This window comes from Rutilus rutilus (assembly GCF_951802725.1).
Source record: "Rutilus rutilus genome assembly, chromosome: 8".
Taxonomy (NCBI): domain Eukaryota; kingdom Metazoa; phylum Chordata; class Actinopteri; order Cypriniformes; family Leuciscidae; genus Rutilus; species Rutilus rutilus.
Window position 1 is genome coordinate 18276070 of NC_140222.1, and position 22194 is coordinate 18298263.

General features: G+C 36.2%; 2 protein-coding genes across 2 annotated transcripts; one reads left to right on the forward strand and one right to left on the reverse strand.

Annotated features, from left to right (window-relative positions):
• Positions 1–246: 246 nt before the first annotated feature.
• On the reverse strand, positions 247–11783 carry LOC311295921 (uncharacterized protein). Its single transcript, XM_084417490.1, has 3 exons — positions 11693–11783; positions 7802–8089; positions 247–1736 (listed from the first exon to the last, which is right to left on the reverse strand). The coding sequence occupies exons 1-3, from the start codon at positions 11769–11771 to the stop codon at positions 1642–1644; spliced, it is 462 nt and encodes a 153-aa protein (XP_084273616.1). The 5' UTR covers positions 11772–11783; the 3' UTR covers positions 247–1641.
• Positions 11784–17519: 5736 nt separating this feature from the next.
• On the forward strand, positions 17520–20151 carry LOC311295915 (uncharacterized protein). The gene is made up of 4 exons (XM_084417480.1): positions 17520–17671; positions 18115–18420; positions 18624–18731; positions 19677–20151. The coding sequence occupies exons 1-4, from the start codon at positions 17569–17571 to the stop codon at positions 19895–19897; spliced, it is 738 nt and encodes a 245-aa protein (XP_084273606.1). The 5' UTR covers positions 17520–17568; the 3' UTR covers positions 19898–20151.
• The last annotated feature ends 2043 nt before the right edge of the window (positions 20152–22194 follow it).

Consider the following 22194-nt stretch of genomic DNA (forward strand, 5'->3'; position numbering starts at 1 on the left):
AATGCGATGCTTCACAATCACAGCTTTACCAGAGAATGTCTAATAAGGGGAGAAGTTCCACTCTCAGTAAACTTCCGGCTTCTGAACTGGTTGCAGTTCCAGTCTGGTTCCATATGAGGGCGCTCATAGGACGAGTGCAGAATGAATGGAGGTCTATGGAGCTATACCTCTCAAAATCCACTTTTCTCAGGATATAATTTTGAATGTTGTATTCGAAAGGAGATGCAAAGAAATTACACATTGCTGGGTGTTAGATTTTTTAGAGTCACTTATTTGTTTTAAAAAGTCTTTTAAACTGTCAATGACGTCATACACATCGTACGACCAGAGATACTGCTTTACGGCAATCCTTCAGTCACTTTGGTGCTTTTGCACTCTGCATTTTTTTTTCTCTCGAGGCATCGACAACACAGCTGACACAGGTAAACACACGCGCTAGAAGAGTTTTTGTTTTGTTTTGTTTCTGGTCCCACTTCGGATGCCACGATGCCATCAAGCCTTTCAAGTCCTTTACTGACCAATCAGCGTTCATTAGCAGAATGCTAGTGTGTTATGGGCAACAACAACTCAACCTGTAAGAAATCGAAAGGACATAAGTACTCGTTCATTCAATTTTCGATTTATAACCCATGTTGAACTTGCAAAACCTACAATCAAATCTGAGATTTCTCAACAGCAATCGGGTGAAAGAGACAGTTAGCTGGCGTCTAGCTCCATAGACTCCCATTCATTTTGCACTCATGGGCGATTGCCCCCAGTGGAACTCTGGTGGAACTACAACCAAAATTCAGTACAATAGGACTTAATAGGACGTGGCCAGGCTCTCTGTAGATGGGCTCTGGCTTTACTGAGAATGAAGCAATTAGCAAATCGCGAGAGCTCCCTGATAACGAGAACACGCACGCACGCACACACGCGACCAATCAGATGCACCCATTTTGACAGTGTTAACATTTAGATTTTTAACATCACTTGAATTTACTAAAGATATTAATTAATGCATATTAATTATAAACTAAACATATTTATTAATTGTAGAGTTTTGACAACATATGAATATTTCATAATTATTTAAACTGATTACTCTTTGTATGAACTGAAAAGGTCCCATGAATTAAACCTCAGGAAAAACACATAACTCTTCAGCATATTACATGTTCTCGTGCTTCATCAGTTCTCAGTAGTTCTTCAGCAGTGAGATTAGTGTAGGGTGACCGAACGTCTCGAAAAATTCGGGACAGTCCCGAAATCTTAAGCTGCTGTTGTCCCGAATCCCGAATCTGGCCCTAATTGTCCCAATAATTATACGAAAGCAAAATCTTGAGTAGTTATTGTCTGATAAAACATTAAAAACTGTCCGTGGAGGTTGAGTCGTCCTGCAGCCCGCCCTCCCACTCCGAAAACCGTACCGACTTTCAGCCAATCTCATCTGGTCACCCTAGATTAGTGTCAGTATCTCGACTCAACACGTGTCTTCTGTAACCTGCTGTTAGTCATGTGCTCATCACACAAGAACTCATTCCATCTTTTTCCAGCACACGGGTTCATTTCTCCTTTTCATAAAAGCAGAAATATTTTGTTGAGCTCGATTGTTGATGATGTCACAGTGATTGACACTGGTGTTGGGCGTGTCTTATCGCATTATACTGAACTCTGCTGCTCATTCTTTCCATCAGGAACATCTCGAGACAACAGCAGTGACGTCTCTGGTTCATTCACTCGGTCTCCTGAGGAATCTGACAGAAAATAAAGAGACAAATCCCAGAAATTTAAATAAGAGAAAGAAATGCTTTTGCTGCATTTACATCTACATATGAATGATGTCAAAGCTACACAATCTCAAGATTTTCTAAACATGTACACTAAACAAAAACAAATATAGCTAATATTTTTACAATATGAATAACTACACATCTTTTTCCTTGAAAAATGTAAAGAAAAATGTTAGATTTTGTTCACACTTGTAGTTCGATTAGCTTGGTTCCTTTGGTCCGAAAAAAAAAAAACACATTTAGTCCTGATCCGCTTAGAGTTCACATTGGCATTTTTAACACTGAACCTAAAGGCATAGGGATATGTTCACAATCTGACTGGTTGGCTTTTATCATGTATATTTTGAGACAGAACTCACCAAACATCCAAACCAATGCTGTGTTCCGGGATAAACGCGCTCGTTGTGTGTCCGCAGCCGAAACTATGGCGGTATTTTGAACAAATGTGTAAATAATTCAAAACAGGTGCAGCAATCCCTCCATCACACACACAAATGTAGATCTGCCGCGAGGAGACACGGTTCTGATGCCTGTCCTGAACTGTGAGGGGCCATATTATGACTATGACGGAAAAAAACAGGTATGCTTGAGCATTCGTTCCTTTTTAGGGTCACATCATGTCCGGTTTTTGGTTCGTTTACATGTCGCTGGTCTATGTTGCGTTCATATTTCGTTCGAAGCGCACCAGAGTTAGTTTGGAAGCGGACGAGACCCACTTTTTAGTGGTCTCGATCTGCTTGTTTGGTTCGGATGGCAGCGTTCACACTCATTCAAATGAACCGCACTAACTACCGTAAAACTTCAAATAATAGCCGAGTCCCAAATAAACGCCTGTCTGGATAAATAAAGGCCGGTCTCAAATAGAGGCCCGGTCTGTTTTTTAGTTTCGGGTTGTATTTAATCTTCTAAAACTCATCAGATCGTCTGTTTAAGCCAGTTCTATTGTGCAGATTGTGCACGCAAGAGAGCCCTGCGCATCGGACGGGAGCTGTTAACGCAAACAAGGCAGGCAGAGAGAGTTAAGGGCTCATTATACTTCTGCGTCGGACCTACGCCGAGCCTATACGCCGTAGGCAACGTGTTGGTTTTAATTTATACTTCTGCGTCGTTGTGGACCTAGGGATGTGAAACCCCGAGTGAGGGGTTCTGGCGGACCAATCACAGCGCTTGCGTCCGCGTAGAATTGACGCGTTGTTACATTTTTGGAGAGGTGCACGTCAGGGTACGCCGAAGGGTATGCGCGCTACACACAGCCTACGACGTAGCTACGGCGGCAGTTCGACGCAGAAGTATAAATAGGCCTTTAGCGCGCGTCGCGTCTATGACAACTCGAGGTATCGCACACCGGACGCACACTTTGTCAGTTTATGGCTAGCAATATTGTTATGTTTAAGGACATTATGGAATTAAGATCATGTCTGTACTATGTTATGATTGTACTGTACAATTAAATACAATCGTTGCTTAGTCTGCAGTCTGAATTCACTTTATCTCAGAGCGTCCGTTAATGCAGTTCCGGGAATTTCTTCGCTGTATTCTCGCTTTTTGCTCACAGGTTTCTTTATAGAGCTCCCCGTACAGCTTCGGAATAGATATTTGACAACACTGTCGAAAAACATGTTGGCGACTCTCAGATACCAGAGGCTAGTAGATCAACGACAACAAAGCAAATGGGACATTCTTTAAAACGTCTTCTTCATTTGGGTTTGAACAGAGTGAGGGAGCGCAATAATGACAGAATTTTAACAGATTTCTTTGCCGTAAAGCAATTCGTTACATCGCAAGACCTGATATCATGCAATAGAGTCATTCTATAATTAGGGGTACATGTCATGTCCATGGACTCTTTTATAATTTTTTTTAAAATATCATGAACTTTTCACTTCAATCAATGATCACTTTTATATTAGATTAGATTAGATTAGATTCAACTTTATTGTCATTACACAAGTACAGGTACAAGGCAACGAAATGCAGTTTAGGTCTAACCAGAAGTGCAATAGCAGCAAGTGCAGGATATACAGTGGTTCATAAGTGCAGAACATGGATATGTACTGAATAAATATAGAGTTGAATACTATTATAAACAAAAATTTACAGATAGATTGTCCTATGAATATAGTATACAGATAACTATTACTGTGAACAGAATTTACAGCTAGATATGTACTGAATATAATAATATACAGATGGCTATTACTATAAACAGAATGTTTACAGATAGATATGTACTGAATATAATATACAGATGGCTGTTACTATAAACATAATTTTACAGATAGATATGTACTATGAATATATATACAGATGGCTGTTACTATAAACAGAATGTGAGCATAATATACAGATGGATATTACTATAAACAGAATTTTACAAATAGATATATGTATAAGTTAGGCTAATGAGCAGTATAACAATGGATTTAAAGTAGTGCAAATAAAGTTTGGACAGAAGCTATCCGAGTGAGTGCAGTGGAAAGTAATTGCATATTACAGTTAAGGTACGATATTGCAATGTATATATAACAGTCGGTACTGTAAATAAACAGTCGGCAGTGCAAATGAGCATATTCCAGTCAAGGTAGTAGTGCAAGATGCATATGTAAACAGTTGTTACTGTAATAACAGTCAGCAGTGCAAATGAACATTATAGTATTGCAAATAACAAAATGGAGGCAGGTGTGAGGAGGGAGAGGAGAGTCAATCAGTATATAAGGGGAGTGGGATCAATGAGGGTTGGAGTTTAATAAAGAGACAGCTCTGGGGAAAAAACTGTTCTTTAGTCTGCTGGTCCTGGTCCGGAGGCACCTGAAACGCCTGCCGGAAGGCAGGAGAGAAAACAGTCTGTGGGCTGGGTGAGAGGAGTCCTTAAGGATGCTGCGAGCTCGATGCAGACAGCGTTTCCTCTGGATGTGCTCGATGGCAGGTAGTGGAGTCCCAGTGATGCGCTGGGCGGTTTTCACCACCCGCTGCAGTGCCTTGCGCTCTGCAACAGAACAGCTCCCATACCACACTGTAGCACAGTTGGTCAGGATGCTTTCTATTGCACAGCGATAGAAGTTCACCAGGATAGTGGAGGAAAGCTGATTCTTCCTCAGTGTCCTCAGGAAGAAGAGGCGCTGGTGAGCCTTCTTGACCAGGCTGGAGGTGTTGGTTGTCCAGGTCATGTCCGCCGAGATGTGGGTCCCCAGGAACTTGAAACTGGAGACACGCTCAACAGCCATTCCATTGATGTGGATGGTGTCGTGTGTGCCTCTTGACACTTTCCTGAAGTCCACGATGAGCTCCTTCGTTTTGGTGGTGTTGAGGAGCTGGTTATTTTCGGTGCACCATGTGGCCAGGTGCTTGATCTCCTCCCTATAGGCAGTCTCATCGTTGTTGCTGATGAGACCAATCACCGTAGTGTCGTCCGCAAACTTGACGATGGAATTAGATCCGTACACAGGCTTGCAGTCGGAGGTGAAGAGGGAGTAGAGGAACGGGCTTAGCACACAGCCCTGTGGTACACCAGTGTTGAGTGTATATCAGGGGACATTTCTAAATCATTTAATACAAAAATCCACCAGATACCCATCTTTTATCTTGCAAAAATGGCATATTCTATACTGGAAGTTGCTGTTTTTGTGCTGTCCGATTTGGTAAATGTGAGGTTTTGCTTTTCACATTAGCTCTAGAATGCATGTTTCTGTATATATTTCTTATAAATATTTGTCCAAAATAATCATTAACTGAGAAAAGTGTTTAAAAAAATATTTTGCTCATGCATCTACATTAAATTATCCATTTTGTGTATGTCCGAGAAATCAGTGTCAACTGTGTTACTCCCTATAAAAACCCCTATAAATCAGCAATGGTTTGTTCCAAAGTCACATGTCCAACATCACTCTGATGCAATTCCTTTTTTGGAGGGAAATGTGAAGACAGTGTGGTAAATCATAACTTCTCCTCTTCAATATATTATCTATATTATTGTCTGCGCATAGAGTAGATTAATTGATCGTCAACTGTGTTATCAACATGTTATGGTGAACTTGTGTCACATGTTATATTTATAAATGTGTGAGAAAGAATATAAAAACATTAATCAAGGTCAACTACTAACTAGTCCAAGGCCAGCAGTTTGCACAAGGCCCTAAAATGGCCGAAATGTCAACTGTGTTACCCGTCAACTGTGTTACCCATCAACTGTAACACAGTTGACAAGGATTAACACATTTGACAATGTTGGCAATTCAGTTTCAATTTATGCTCACACTACATTATATGGAAATTACATTTACATTACACAAAATTACAAATTGGCAAAAACCATGATTTGCATTACAATGGATAAACTTAACTGATCTCATCACGGCCACACTTTCTATGAACTCAGTATCCACAACATAATATACACATTATTATATATTCACATTTGTCAAGGGTTATAAAGCATTCAGAATTCCTCATGATTGACTTATATTATTATAGACTTGACAATGACATGTCTATTTCTGCTTAGTCATGACTGATCAGTCCTTACAACCCATTGAACCCAAAGTGTCATGATTTATTATAAAACTTCATTTAACTTGATAATAATATAAAATATTCAATAACATTATAATATATATATATATATATATATATATATATATATATATATATATATATATATATATATATATATATATATATATATATATATATATGTATGTGTGTGTGTGTGTGTGTGTGTGTATATATATATATTTATTTGTTGAATAAAAAGAAAGTTATCATCTTAAAGAAGGTTTTCTCTTTTCCTTTTAATGTGTCCTGTCAACTGTGTTACTTTCTCTGTCAACTGTGTTATGTGTGGTTTTTATGTCATAAATCTTTTAAATGTGAACTATATCTCTGGAGATGGCAATCTTGGGTAAGGATGATGAATAATACTAAAATGCAGCATACTGTGAAGTTATGTTGAAGAAAAGTTTCATCCTTCATGACATCATCCCACAACGGCCATTATGAAGCCCCAAATTCAAATTTACAAATCAGTTAGAGAGATAACCTCAAAAACTCTGGTGAATAGACTCAAAAACCTTCAAACAAATGTGTTATCAAACATGTGGTACTTAATTCATGTTTCATTTGAATTCATGTTTTTATTCATGTAATTCATGTTTCACACAGCATTTGTCCGTAACACAGTTGACAAAATATTGAATCAAATGTTAATTTTCATTAACATATTTTAAAAACCATTAGAGCTTAAGCTTGCCAAATAACAAATTTAGCACATTAAGGGTATATATTATTTAACAACCTAGTTTACTGATAAAAAAAAAAGAATACTTATTTCCTGACTTTTTGGCTGACATGAAATGTACCCCTAAATATAGAATGACCCAATACTTTCTGACGCTGTGGCCAGCGGCCCGCCAGTGTTGTGCCGAATTTCGAAATTCCCTCCCTGCCAAATTATTACCGCCCTCGTTGAAGTCATTACCTGATTGCCTAATCCTAACCCCACCCCTAATCCTAACCCCTCCCCCACAACGAGTCCTAAACCTACCAACAGTAGGGGCGGTAATAATTTGGCGGGGTCGAAATTCGGCACAACACCGGCTCAAAGTTGCAAGGGTGGTTTTTCCGCTCACAGGCGATGGGGGGGTGAGAGGCGACCACCATTCAACCCCAAAAAAGTAATATAACCATTCCAATGACTCCGAAGTTGTTCAGTTAAGGTAAAAAACTTGCATAGTTCACCTTTAACTGAATGAATTGAGAATCACCTGAACATTTTTTATTCAACCAACTGATTTTTGTAAATTAATGTAAAACTAAATGTATATTGCAGCACAGGGTGAAGTCTCAACACTAAATTAAAGGCCTGTCTCATATACAAGCCGGTGCAGTTCGGCAATGTGGGAAAATAAAAGCCCAGGCTATTATTTGAAGTTTTACGGTAACTAGTGATTTGCACTGCTCACATAATCTGGAACGGGAAAGCACTGTTGGAAAACTGCTGAGGACTGTTTTTTAATAAATGTTGTTCTACTTACCAGTGACCGTCACATTTAATCTGCTGAATGTGGTCTGATCTGTGTTGATGATCTGTAGTTTATAATATCCAGAGTCTGTAGTTCTGATGTTTCTGATGATCAGAGATCCAGTCGTCTTTTGCAGCTTCATTCTGTCTCTAAATCTCTTATTAACAGTTGTTCTTGAATCAGCTTTAACAAGAAGACGGTTTTCAGCTCCAAACGTCCACAGTATCAGATCCCCTGGCTGTATTGTATCAGCAGTCGGGAGATGGGCACAATCTCCCTCCTTCACTGACACTGAACCCACTTCACATCACAGCAGCAGCAGAAACAGAGAAAGACAGAAAAACAAATGTTTGAATTCATTTTGAATACATTTGAAATAATACATTTAGATTTTTTTTATTACTATTTTAGCATGTTCCTGAACATGAACCTCATTTTCATTTTTTTAATCCCATAAGGGTGCAAGAAAACTAAACATTCATGAGCAGAACCATCTATTTCGCTATTTTTTTTTTTCTTATGAGGTATGTCCAAAATTGGCTATACTTTAGTGCTGTCATTCAATCATTTTTTAACTAATTAAAATCACAATACCAATACTGCTACTGATGTCTCGATTTCTTTTCTCTCAATTTTAGTAATTTACTATAGCCATTTACAGTATAAGTGAATAACAGTATAACTGAAAGCTATACATTTTCAAAATGTATTAGGCTTTAAAAATATTGGAAAATTCGGATGCTTCATTAATTGCATTAAATATGTGTACTGTACAACTGAAAAAATGCATTCATTTTTACAACACTACTATATTTTTTATTGTTCAATGAGAAGACACTGTTTGTACACACTTTAATAGAATTTATGTGACAAGGCTTCAACTGAACATGGAAATATGTATAAAAACTTTAAATAATCCCACAAAACACATTTGTGTGACTTCCAAAGAATTTGCAGGTTTTTTTAGACTAACAACAGCTCATAGGAATGTTGTTATAGTAAATGTATGATAATTATATTAAGCTTTTTACCAGAGCAAAGTCATATTTTTTTTTATTTTTATGGTTAATTTAAGTTTAGAATAAAGTCATAATGATGCAGAATATGCAGTAGTATTTAAACGTTTAGGCCATGGAATGATTTAAAGATTTATTAAAATAAATAATTTCACAAACTACAAACTATATTTTATAGGGCTGGGCATTTCATGATTTGATTCAGTTCACTTTAATTATTTCACTTTTTCACAATATTTAATGTAGAACAGCATGTCAATGTTTATTAAGGAAAATATTAAAATAATGATGTCTCACTTGGTAAAGACTTATTTTTTTTTTTTTTTTTATTAAACATTTTAATATATTTTCTTTTAATAAAATAAGCTACTTCTGTTACTTCAATTTGTTAAATATAAACATTTAAAAAGAGGCATCAAAGTTCTGTTTTCATTACAGATTTATTCAAACATTCAGACACATTACTATGGTAGTCAAGTAAAAATATAGCCTAATGAATTTTTATTATACTGCAAAATGTTCCTCTATAGATTTATTTTTATTTACAGCCACTCAGTATATCATTATTGTGAGTAAGGCGATTTAAGCATTTTCAGACATCTTAGTGTGGATAAGCAACATTGGGAAAAAGCTTAAAAACGCTAGTAATGTAGCCTCAAGAAATGAAGATTAATTCAAATTGGGAAATTGCTACTGTCAAACCAGCCCTAATCTTTGACTATCTATGATTCCTGATCATGCCTTTTATCATTATGTGAGTTGATTCTCCTAAAATGTACCTAATTTATTCATGCAATATTACAAATTTAATCTCCTAATTGTATATTCACATAACATTATGAATTCAATGTGGCCCTGAACTTGCAAGTAATCTAAAAGTAATTCAAGTTTGAGAACTTTGAAAAAGCTTTAGTTTCAGATTACCAAAACTGATTACTAGTGCATGATTATTAAAACATTGGAAGAGTTGATTTACCATTGACAGTAAGACTGTATATGGTTCTTCGGCCACTGCTGATCTTTAGTTTATAGAGTCCAGAGTGAATGGTTCTAATGTTACCAATAGTGAGATCTCCAGTTAGTTTATCCAGCCTCATTTTGCTACTGAATCTCCCACCAAACTCAAAAATAATAATTATGTTTGTTGATTTGAAATGTTTTTTTTTTTTTTCTATTAAGGTCCACATAATTGTCTCAACAGTACAACATCCTAACACATTGTCTAAACACAAACCATTTATGTTAAGTAAACAATTCTTACATCCAGAGGGTGGCAGTATAGTGCGACGCCAACTGCCATTTTGTCCTAACTTAATTTCATTGTGTTCAATCTGCTTAAATAAATGTAAAATTTAAGTTTTCTTAATCCGTTTGTGTTGGATTGCATGAATGATTTGTGTTGCATTAACTGAAACTGGGTGCCAGTGGGCGGTGCTTGTTAGTTCCCAGCATGCTTTGCATTTGGTTGAATTAAGAGAGAGTAAATGTTAAAATGAAGAGTTATTTTATGTTTTTTGAGATAGAACCATTTAACTTACAGTGAGTTACCAGTGTGGAGAAGAGTGGAGCATTTTGTTTGGATGTGGACTGATTCAATCACTCTCAACTGCTTTGGTTGAAAGAGCATGTAAGCATTTAAGATGCTAATATGTGCTACTGCTAGCAAATAGCTAGCTATAGGCTATCAATTGTATTATGTATCACTAAAATAAGTTAAATATTGAAGGGGTGGATTGGAATCCACTGCTGCTTCAATGTATATGTAATGAGTGATTATCATCAAGGTATTAATCAATATTTTTCCTTCTAAATATCACATGAGTTGAATGACTTCTCTGGAGATTTTACTTTGTTATAGAAGTTACTGTGTGATTACTGAAATGTTCTTTTCATGTATTCTTTAATGTCAGTATTTGATATTTGAATGTAGTAACATTGCTTGCCTATTTATCCCGGCTTCCAGAAATTAAATAAGGACTTGCTTTGTGTTTGAGAAAGGTCTTCAACATGTTAAAACACATTGGGGTCATTAAAGTCTATAGTTTAAGGGACCATTTGTCAGTTAAAGCCTATAGTTTCCATTTAGACTAAAGTGTCCTATATCCTTTGGAAAAAGAACTTGTTATCTTGATGTTTTGAGACGAGACTCCAGTTTATAGTTAGAGCCTGGCCAAATCCAACCTTGGAAAAGATGTGTGTCGGTGTGTGTGTCAGTCTTCTTGCTTACAGGTTAAGGAACCACTGGCATTGTTGGAGATTGACTGAGTTGTTGTTCGAGACATGCTGGCAACCAGCAACCCAAATCCCCGACCTGAAAGGTCACGATGTGCCTAACTTCAGGGTCCGAGTGTCAGCGGCATAATCTATGGAGATATGCTTCTGTCTATCTGTATATGTGTGGAAAATTACTATCTTTATCAATTTCTTAGCCAATCAGAATCATTCAACCTGTAAGCAATGACGTAGCTGAGACCTTGGAAATGGTGTAACTGCTGTGATCTGTGTAACTGTAAGCGGGGCGGCCTACGAACTCCAGTGTGAGTCTTGAAGCTGAACTTCTGCTGATGAAACTGAAAACTATCTTTAGTAAAACTTTTCTTCTATTTTTTATAATTCTGACTCCGGGTCTTCTTTCAAACATCTGGTCTTGGGTCCTAAACTGTAAACCCCTTACAATATTAATGGATGAATGAATATAAAAGATACCTGAATCATGTTAGCCTTTAAAAATTCACTTTGAGACTACCTAAATTGGGTCGCTTAAAATTACTTAATTCCATGATGTTGAAGTAACATAAATAATGTTTGTTTAACGTAACCCAGTTATGTGTGGCCTGTTGACATAAAGTTAATTAAAGCCAACATATTATTTTTTTGAGTGCAGCACCTGCCACTGGCTTTTTGGTCCCTCCAATGAGATTGTCTTCAGTTTCATAGTCCCACTCTATCTTATCTCTCTCCTTCATGGCCTCTGCTTTCTCTGCTACACAGAAACAGAGAACAGAAATGTATTCATGAGTCTGCAGGTGAACATCTCAATTATACATTCATACCAACCACACCATAAAGTCAATATGACTATACTATATTCCAAGTCGTCTGAGTGAGGAACAGACTGACAAATTACTGGTAATGCCACACATCTCAAATCTCATTCTCTGTTCTGCACACTCACAGTTGTTCATTGCGCAAACCTACTGCAGCACTTCAATAATTTTGGCAGAACATTGGAAAACTGGAAGATTATCAGTGAATAACAGTGTCCGTTACACAAAGTTATCATCTGGTGTTAGAAGACTTGGAATATATAGCATGAATTGTTTGGACAACACAATAGTGCATTTTTGGTTATTTCACTTTTTAGAGCTTGAACATTGAGATCACTATGAAATGCTGAATGGAAAAGAGTGACATTAACAACAGCATGTTTGAAACAACATGACTTAAGTAAATGATGGGAGAAGTTCCATTTTTGAGTGAAATAGTAGTTGGAAAGGGTTGTAACACTAGCGAAAAGTTGGAGATCAGTAAGTTTTGTGCATGCATTTATTTTGTTAAACAAAACATGTTTACATTTTTTTTCTTTAACTCCACCCATTTCATTTAAAAAAAAAAACTATTCAAAAAATGAAAAAAAAAATTTGACGAAAGAAAACTTTTACTAATACTTTTTACTAATACTTTTTACTAATAACAAATACATAAAACAGATGTGTCAAATGTCCTTTTTTTTGTCTTACCCTGATTCACTATGGTAAACTTATAAGCATTTATATTTTAAACCTGTCGGTATGGTTTTCATAGGAAATGAATACATATGTCATACATATGTCACTCGCCCGTACATGTCTCGTCAGACCCAGGAAATTGAGAAAAAGTTACTCTGACTACTCTAGTGAAAAAAACCTATAACTTTATTTCACAATGCACATTTCTTAATATTAAGCGTAAAATGTGCTTTAATATCACTATTGGTAAAGATAGTATGAACTCTGCGTAATATCGTTCTTTAAATGAAAGATATTTAAAGTGTACCTAAAGTATACTTGCAATAGTTCCACTGTATCACAATCAAATATACTTAAATATCTCAGCACTATTTCTGGATAACTTAAGTACAATAAGTACAAAATGAGTTGTTCCAATTTAACAAAAGTACACTTGCGGTGTATTTATATCAAGAACATAAATACGTTCAATGTATTTATAGTATACTTAGCATAAAATAAATGTATTTCAAATACATTTTAGTATATTTTTTTACGGTACTTTGACTCATGTGGGGGTGTATTATCAAAACGAGCTTTAAAGTTTGACATGTAGGCCTAGCTTCTATATCTCCAGCCACAGGGGAATCACCCATTTTAAACAAATGCCAAACAAATGAGAGTCTGCTGGCTAAAAAATAACTCGACAGAGCTCGTAATAATACAAGAATCAACATCGGCTTGGCTTTACGGAGATGACGAGAACTGAGGGATTTGAAATGCTGTAAAAGCAATGCAGAGATGATGCTGTTTTTATTACTAACAGGTCAGTAAGGTATTTTATTGAAGAGATAAACTGCTATATGTAGCTCTCTAACAGAGTTCATTGTAAAGCATTATCTATTGTGAAGATTCAATTCATTATGGTTTGTTGTAGTGTTGGGCTGGAGTTTATTTTCCCCCATGAGTGGTTTGATATTGAATAGAAATGGAAAGATGTGTCGCTCAAAATAAGGAATATAATGTAATGTGTACACAGTATAACAAATGCTTTAGCAGTATTATGGAGAAAATGGAAATTCTCTTTTAAATTTCGTAATACTTACCAGTTTGCCTTTTTGATTTAGAGTTTCTGTGGCGATAGTAAATCACAGCCACAAGCAGCAGAACAGCTAAAACACCAAAAACAATTCCAACTATAGCACCCCAAGGAAGACCTGGATCTTTGGTTATAAAGAGAGACAGTGAAAGCGTCAGTCAATGTGATGATCTTAAATGACTTCAAATATATGCTAATAATACTGTATGCCAGGGTTCCTCAAATCTTGCCCTGGAGGGCCAGTGCCAATGCAGAGTTTAGCTACAGCCCTGATCAAAATCACCTGAGCAAACTTATCAAAGTCTTCAGGATCGCTAGAAAATCACAGGTAGATTATGATCAGGGTTCGAGCTAAACTCCAGGACCGGATTTGAGGAACCCTGCCGTACTGTATATGCCATTACACTGAAAGTTACTCACTCTTTTTTGAGTTTCACTCACTCACACTCTTTCAGTTACTCAGAGTGACTCACCAGTGACAGAAAGAAGGAATCGCCGTGAACTCTCACTGCCTCTAATCTGTAGTTCATAAAATCCAGAGTCTGTGGTTCTGGTGTTTCTGATAGTCAGAGATCCGTTCGGATTTAGCTGCAGTCGATCTCTGAATTTCTCATCAGTATTGTTTAATGAGATTTTATTAGTTTCAATATCGATTTTAGCGAGGATGATGCCTTTATCTCCAAATCTCCACAGCATCAGAGCATCTTTGTGCATTTCAGCATCAGTGTTTAGAGTGACAGACTCTCCCTCTGTCACTGACACTGACTTCACTGCCTCCGTCTCACCAACCATGTCTGCAAAACAAGCAGAACATTAACAAAAATGTGTTTCATGACATTTCACAAATTTTGAAAGAGTTAGTCCCATCATGAAAACCTGATTGTGTGGTGCAAAATCTGGAAAATCACACTCAATAAATGCTTACACAATCATTTAAATTTGGTTTAAAATTATGAAACTTCAATAACCATAATTCCTAACCCAGGGTAAATATGAATAGTGTGAAATAATCCAGGGTTCAGAATGACCAAATTATTGACACACTGATCTAAACCCGGACCATTAGCTGCTTCTCCATCGTCAGGCCGAACGGTTTTAAGAACGGTATTAACGGTTCACATTTCGACTTGAGCATGGTTCAGCATGGCACGCTTACAAACCGTTCTCAGCCTGAAATTCTCTGCATGTTTGGCTAATCGTGCTGGTGGAACGTCACATCGCTGCTCATGATTGGTCACTTGTCTGTGGCCTGGCTGACAGTTTCTCTGTAGCTTACTAAACACGCTATTTATAGAAACTTGTTTCCGTATCCATAAACCATATGCTAACTAGCTTAAGCAAATGGAGCGGTTAGGCCCAACGGTGGAAGAGCAACTAAAGTTACAATAAAAGACTTGAGATACTCACCACTGACAGTAACATTAAATATCTTTGTCGTAATCTTTTCTCTAGAGATGGAGAGTTTATATTGTCCAGAGTGTGTGATTCTGGTGTTTCTGATGGTGAGAGATCCAGTGTTTTCGTCCACTTGTAACCTGCCTCTGAATCCCACATCCTCACCGGTGAAAGAAAATGAAGTCAAGTTGCCCTTTCTCGTTATTTTAGATATAAGAGAGTGTTTTGGTCCAAACAGCCACAGAATAGTATCATCGTTCAGTAGTTCAGTCAGATTAGTGTTTAGAGTGACAGAATCTCCCTCCATCACTGACACTGGCTCAGTTTCACCCGTCTCTGTACCAGACACACCTGGAAAACAAACAGAACAAGTTTTACTGAAACTGTAATATGCTGAAGAGTTATAGGCTAATGTGTTTTCTGAGGTTTAATTCATGGGACCATTTCAGTATTAATCAGTTTAAATAATTATTAAATATTCATATGTTGTCAAATACTTTAAAATGATATGAAATAATGAATGTATTAATATAAATACTAACGCCGTTAAAATGGTTGCATCTGATTCGCGACGTGTGTGCGTGCGTGTTCTAGTTGTCATGGAGCTCTCGCGCTTTGTTTTATTCATTCTCAGTAAAGCTGTGATTGTGAAGCATCGCGTTTTGAGTCTTTGATTTAACATACTCCCTCTCAGGGGTACTACAAAACCAGAGTCAATTGAATTCGATTGAAATATTTGTGTGATCTGCTGAAAATGACAAATTGGATAGGCTAACTTTTTAGATTGTGACAGAAAAAAATAATAAAAATGTAAGACCATATACACACACCCAAGCTAAACATTAACAATGTAGCCTACTTGAGAATCAACACTGTATTTAAGACTTGTTTTCGTCGACTGTGTACTGTATGAAGCAAAAAATACATTCTGAAACCAATAGCCAAATATTAATGCTTTATGTTGTTTCTCAAATAGGCCTAACGTTAAATACATCTCGTCTTAGCATAAAAAATTGCTTTCTCATCATGAATAGGATTTTTTTTTCAGTATGTTATTTCTGTTGGATTTGTTAGTTCTTCTGTCATCATTAAATCTTGAAATCATCATACAACATTGTCTATGAAAAATGTCTATAAATCTAAACCGAAAGGAAATCGAAATTCATAACTTACCGTACATCAATAAGAACAGCACGAGGAACATGTTCGTTCCAAATGTTTTTGTAGAGCTGTGACGAACCTGACTTGAATAATATGATCAATGAGATTTCTATATGTTTGTGTTCTCCGGTGTTTGTCGTCCTAAAGCTATAGCAAAACAGACTGACAAGCCTGAAAACTAAACTCAAAACAGTCACACAAAAAAAAAAAACAGCAAAAAAAAAAAAACCCAAAAAACAAGACTCCAAGTTTTGACTGTACGATAGAAGACTTTTCTCAAAGGTGTGAATGACGTTTAAAGAAGACCCAGGTTAATGTTATAGCTACTTGAAATAAATATACAGCAGAAATGTCGATCTGTCCCATAGACTGTAAAAAATAAATCTGTCCTGGCGAGCACAGGGCGTGGCATGACGTGGTTTCTAGTCTATGGTTAAAACACCTTGTACTTTGAACGTAACGTAGCCTACGTATTTTACGTAATGGGACGATTGATTCCGGGGCTCTGATGCTTCGACGTATTTTTTACAGCTGGCATGAAGGCATACATTTATTTAAAGGATTAACTACTTCTCTATAACTTAAATTAAAAATTTTTTAAAAAATAAAAATAAAACAGAACTCCAAAAATATTTTTTCAACTACTCACGTCTAATTGTGATCACATAGGCTATATTTTATATTATCGATCAACGTGAATCCGTTGACCAGGCTACACGAGTTGTGGTCTCATTGGCACAATTAATTTAGATGATAGATCTAATTTGATAGAACTGTATTGATCCCAGATTGATTCCACTCTTGTTGATTTGTTAGATATGGTGGGGAAAACCATAACCATAAAAGTGTGACCACCAGATGTTGCTATTTAATTATTTATATTTATTAAATAAATTATATATTTTAATGTAGGCATATGTTGTATTTATTTATTTGCACATTAATTTATTTATATTTATTTAATTTATTAAATTATATATTTGTATGCAGGAATTGTATGCAGGAGTTTTGTGGATTTATTCATTTATTTGCCTATTTATATACGTTTTTTCCAGGTTGCAAATATTATTCACGCCAAGAAAAAAAAAATATTTTAGAAACTGTTCACTGGAACAGGGGAACTAAAAAATGGTTCTTCTGTAGCATCGCAATGAAACCCCACTTTTGGAATCTTTATTTTTAATAGGGTAGCCTACTGACAAAGACTCAAGAGCATATATTTTAATAATAATGTATATATTTTATGTACAATATTCCTCCTACAAAACGTTTAGGCCTATCTTAAACGGTTAGAACAACATGCCATGACATCCGCTATAGGCAACCAATGGGAACGCCTACTATAGACCTATATACATTTGACGACGTACAACAACCAGCAACAAGGTGGTCGCTTGTGATATGAACGGGCGATTTTACTGCGTGTTTAAAGTGGCAGATATACGGACAAGAAATATGGTTAATGCTTTTATTTTGTTCTTCGTGTGCTTGTGGCGTCTGGTTGGTAAGTTATGAGTGAATTATGATGTCCCTTATTTTATTTTATTTTATAAATAAACACTTCGCATTACATTGGTTTTCGTTAAACGTTTCTCAGTTTCTTATCTCTTTAATATTTTACAAACGTAATTTATTAGACATGATGCGATTTTTAGCGGAAGGAATTCCAAAACAAAATTATATATTTAGTTTTAAATCAGTCTTATCCAGAAATAATTGTTGTAGTTTCACTTCTGTTTGCACACGAAAGTAAGTGCTGGAGAAAAATCACCTGACATTGAACTCCTGAACTTTTATTGTTATTCTTTAAAAGTTTACTGCAATTAATTAAACATTCACTAAAGAAAATGTCTATAAATAAATACACTAAAATCACTAATAACTGTAAGTCTGCTCATTAATAACAAACATCATGTCTGTTACAAAATATGTTCCCCTTTTCTGTAGATGTGACAGAATCAGTGAAGTCAGTGTCAGTGATGGAGGGAGATTCTGTCACTCTAAACTCTGATGTTCCTGAAACCCAGCAATATTTGATGATACAGTGGACGTTTGGAAGCACAAGAATCGCTGAATTTGACAGAGCCATGGAATCAAACTCTACGTATGATGAGAGATTCAAAGACAGACTGAAACTGGATCAAACCGGATCTCTGACCATCACGAACACCAGAACCAATGAAACTGGACTTTATCAACTAACACTTGCCGGCCAAGAAACCAAATACAAGAGTTTCAATCTCACAGTCTATGGTTAGTAGAGAATAATAGTAATATTTTAAAATTTTTCTTTTCTTTTCTTTTCTTTTCACTATTCCATAATTGTATGATGTCTCAATGGCTTTAGTTCCATTTAAAATATGGATCTACTATAAAATAAGATCATAAGTGTGTGAGACTAACGTCACAGTAACATCTGTCATTATCAGTGACTCCACAATATTCTTCATCATCAGAAAGATCGCCATGCCCCAATTTATTGTCGTCCAGCTGTGCTGTGAACAATTCAACCATCAATCAGACTGATGACAGCAACATTACTGAACTCTATCAGCCAAGTTCAGGTACGTCACTCACTCTTACTCTGTTAAATGTTTTCAGTCAGTGCTATATTAGTTTTTGTAAAGCTTTAACAGATTATGTCAGAACGGAAACACTCGTGCAGTTGTGACCAAACATATTCATAAGTGTTGTTTTGTTACTGCTGATGGGTGCTAAACCATCAACCACATAAACCAATTCAAATTGCAAGATTTTTTATTAACAATGCATTTATGCATTTGACAGATGCTTTAATCCAAAGCGACTTACATTGCATTCAAGGTTTACATTTGATCAGTTCATGCATTCAGAAAGATTGAACTATTTGTGCACACAAGTGCATTTGAAAACTTCAGAAAGCCTCTAAGTGCCATCTGAAATTTTCTTCTAGAATGATCATTTTTATTAAGCTTGTATGTTTATGTTCAGTTATTTCACTTTAATGGCAATTAAAATGACCTATTAATTGTCATTAAAGTGAAATTACTGAACCTAAATATTCGAGCTTGATAAAAATGCTCATTTTAAAAGAAAATTGCAGATAGCACTTAGAGGCTTTTGCATCTGAATTCTTCATTTGCTGTTTTTCCTTTTGTGATTTAACTGGAACAGAGAACAGACCGCAGAAGAGCGTCAGAGACATGAAGCAGGTGTGTGTGTGTGTGTGTGTGTGTGTGTGTGTGTGTGTGTGTGTGTGTGAGAGAGAGAGAGAGAGAGAGAGAGAGAGAGAGCGAGAGTGTGTGTGTGTGTGAGCATGAGTGGGCTCTTGCATTAGAAAACATTAGTGCAAAAAAAGATAATCACAGGTTTCCAGAAGAGCTGAGGTTAAACAAGGGGCTGAAGCTCTTAGAAGACTCTAGAATTATATTATATTCATTATTTTAAACAATACTAGCAACAAAGAAGTGAAAAAAGGAACTACTGTAAATTCACAATTCTGATTCAGTGTTTTTCTTTTTTTATTTCAGACCACATCCACTGTTGTGGTTTCACTGAAGCTGTGATTCGATTGGTCGTCTCTGCTCTGGTGGGCGTGGCTACTGTTGCTGTGCTGGTTTATGACATCAGATCTACAAGAAGTGAGATGATCAGAGAAGAAGAGACCAGACATCACTGTCAGACCTCTGGAGTCAGATCAGACCAACAGTGTGAACTGAGCAGAAGATTTAGTTCCAGATACGTTTGCTGAAGTTTACTGGTATAAATATGATTTCCTATACTTGCACAGCTGTTTATTAACAGATTGTTTTTCATCAATTGTACTTTTATTGATTGTATTTGCACAAAATATATATTTTTATTGATCTATTCAATTCAATTCATGGCTTCTAAACAAAATAATAATTAGCACCACATTGTATGCATTAGAATGATCTCATAAGCTTTGTTGAAATTACTCTAGGTGAATGTTTTTGGTGACTTTTAATAAAGATTTAGTATTACAACAACTATTGTCCACTTTTATTATCCTTCCTTAAACAATATAGTTCAAATATAGGTTGTATGTGATTGACAGAATTCATGTGACACACTAGCAGCTCCAGATTGTGAGTTGAAACCTTTTGTGGTCTCGGTTATTCACATCTGCACAGCTGTGGTTTGATCTGATGGATGGACAAACTGTCTGTGAAAGAGTTCAGCTTGTAGAGAAATTAAGGATATTGGGAAACAAAAAACAGTTAAATTTGTGTATAGGCAACAGACCTGATTAATAGGAATTGTGCAAACTTATGCAGAGTTCGGATTTGTAGGCTAGGCTACTGGAACTCTTTTCTATTTCTATGAAATTACTATAGTAATTGTTTCAAGTGTTTCAAGGGAAAAACACTTAAAACATCAATATATTTTATTTGATACAGATCTGTATCAAATAAAATATATTGATGTTTCAAGTGTTTTTCCCTTTTTACTTAAATGATTTCTTGACATTTTTTTCATATTTATTTTTATTTTTATATTGCTCTCTGAGAATTGTATAATGATAATTTTCTCTATGATTATTTACCATTGTTGCACAACGTTGCCCTCAGGCAACACAAAAATATTTTGGGGGGGAGCAGTAGGGGGAGGGACATTTTTTAATAAATCAATAAAATGTTCCCAAATGAGCCAAGAAACGACGTGGAATAATTTTTATCATGTTCCATCAAAATGCATGCAGTAGAGGGTTAAGAATGAACTTTTGAACTGACATTTACAAACTTGCTTCTTCTCTCCTCCTTGGATATTGGACCTTGATGCTCGTCAAAAAACAGTAATTCGGCCGGGGATTTTTACGCGGGTGGGTGGTGGGAGAAAAAACACTGACATTCTGGATTCAGACTGCAATTAGCCTAAATCACAGACTATTAGCCCCTATAAATTTTGAAAATACCTTACGACTCCACGAGAAACAATTACCATCCAAATAATGCTTAACTCATTACAGCTGCTTGCTTACCTTCTTCGACGTATAAAACAAGCGGATCGGTGACGGGAGGGTGAAGCTAACTGTGGGCTGCTGCCGCTGCACTCGGGGTCTTCCATGGGCACAGATGAAAGTGATCCAAAGTAGTTAGTTAGTTTAGGAATTTTTGCATCCCCTTTTCTGCCTTTCGAGTTTGTTTTTCCTTTTTTGTGCACCACTATCACTTTTTTTTTTTCATCATTTTTGAACTCCAGCGTCAGCGAGCGAAAAGAGGCGTTTCCCAATGTCATGGCGCAAATTGTAGAGTTAACTTGATTGGGTGGTAAATTATATAATTCAGGCACATTTTACAATAACTTCTTGTTATTTTATTATACACAAATCAACCACATATGATTTAACAATCTCATTTGCTCAATCACGGGCCCCCTAATCCCGCGGGCCCTGGGGCTTCAGCCCCACCTAGCCCTTATGTTAATCCGGCCCTGGCACTTAAATAGTGGGAAATGTCATACACAAAAAGCGATTGTACAGATGATGGCCTATCATCAAGTGTTTTATTGTGTGAGTATGTACATCATGTCTAATACAGTATTTCGCAATTGCTAAGACACATTTCTTGAAACATTTCTTGGTTTTATTTCAGTTAGCCTAATAGCTAGTTTGATTTGCATTGCTCTCAATGCAAATCAAACTAGCTATTAGGCTAACTGAAATAAAACCATGCCAATCTCTAGGTATGGTGAAGGCTGTGATGATGTGGGGCTATTTTAATTCCAAAGGCCAAGGGAACTTTATCAGGATGCATAGTATCATTAAAAAAAAAAAAAAAATTTAAATACTTAAAAATAAAAATCTGCCTCTATGGGAATTTAACATAGGGGTGTCCAAACTTATGCACCCTGTATTTTAAGGAAGAAAAATTAATTATTTACGATAAATTATTCATTCACAAAGAAAATTGGTGTCCTTAAAGGGGTGGTTCAGGATTTTCAACATCGGACCTCATTTTCAAGTGAGCCTGTTTGTCATTCATCAGTGGAGACCGTTTTCAAAAAAATTCATCCAGTCCTTACTTT

Excerpts from the sequence above, each read along its gene's own strand:
- LOC311295921 (XM_084417490.1), bottom strand. The coding sequence starts at position 11,771 with ATGAAGGAGAGAGATAAGATAGAGTGGGACTATGAAACTGAAGACAAT. Across the intron at positions 8,090-11,692 it reads GACCAAAAAGCCAGTGGCAG|TGGGTTCAGTGTCAGTGAAG; the intron begins GTGCTGCACTCA and ends TGTGATGTGAAG. Across the intron at positions 1,737-7,801 it reads ATTAAATGTGACGGTCACTG|ATTCCTCAGGAGACCGAGTG; the intron begins GTAAGTAGAACA and ends ATTTTCTGTCAG.
- LOC311295915 (XM_084417480.1), top strand. The coding sequence starts at position 17,569 with ATGAACGGGCGATTTTACTGCGTGTTTAAAGTGGCAGATATACGGACA. Across the intron at positions 18,421-18,623 it reads TTTCAATCTCACAGTCTATG|AAAGATCGCCATGCCCCAAT; the intron begins GTTAGTAGAGAA and ends CTTCATCATCAG. Across the intron at positions 18,732-19,676 it reads ACTCTATCAGCCAAGTTCAG|ACCACATCCACTGTTGTGGT; the intron begins GTACGTCACTCA and ends TTTTTATTTCAG.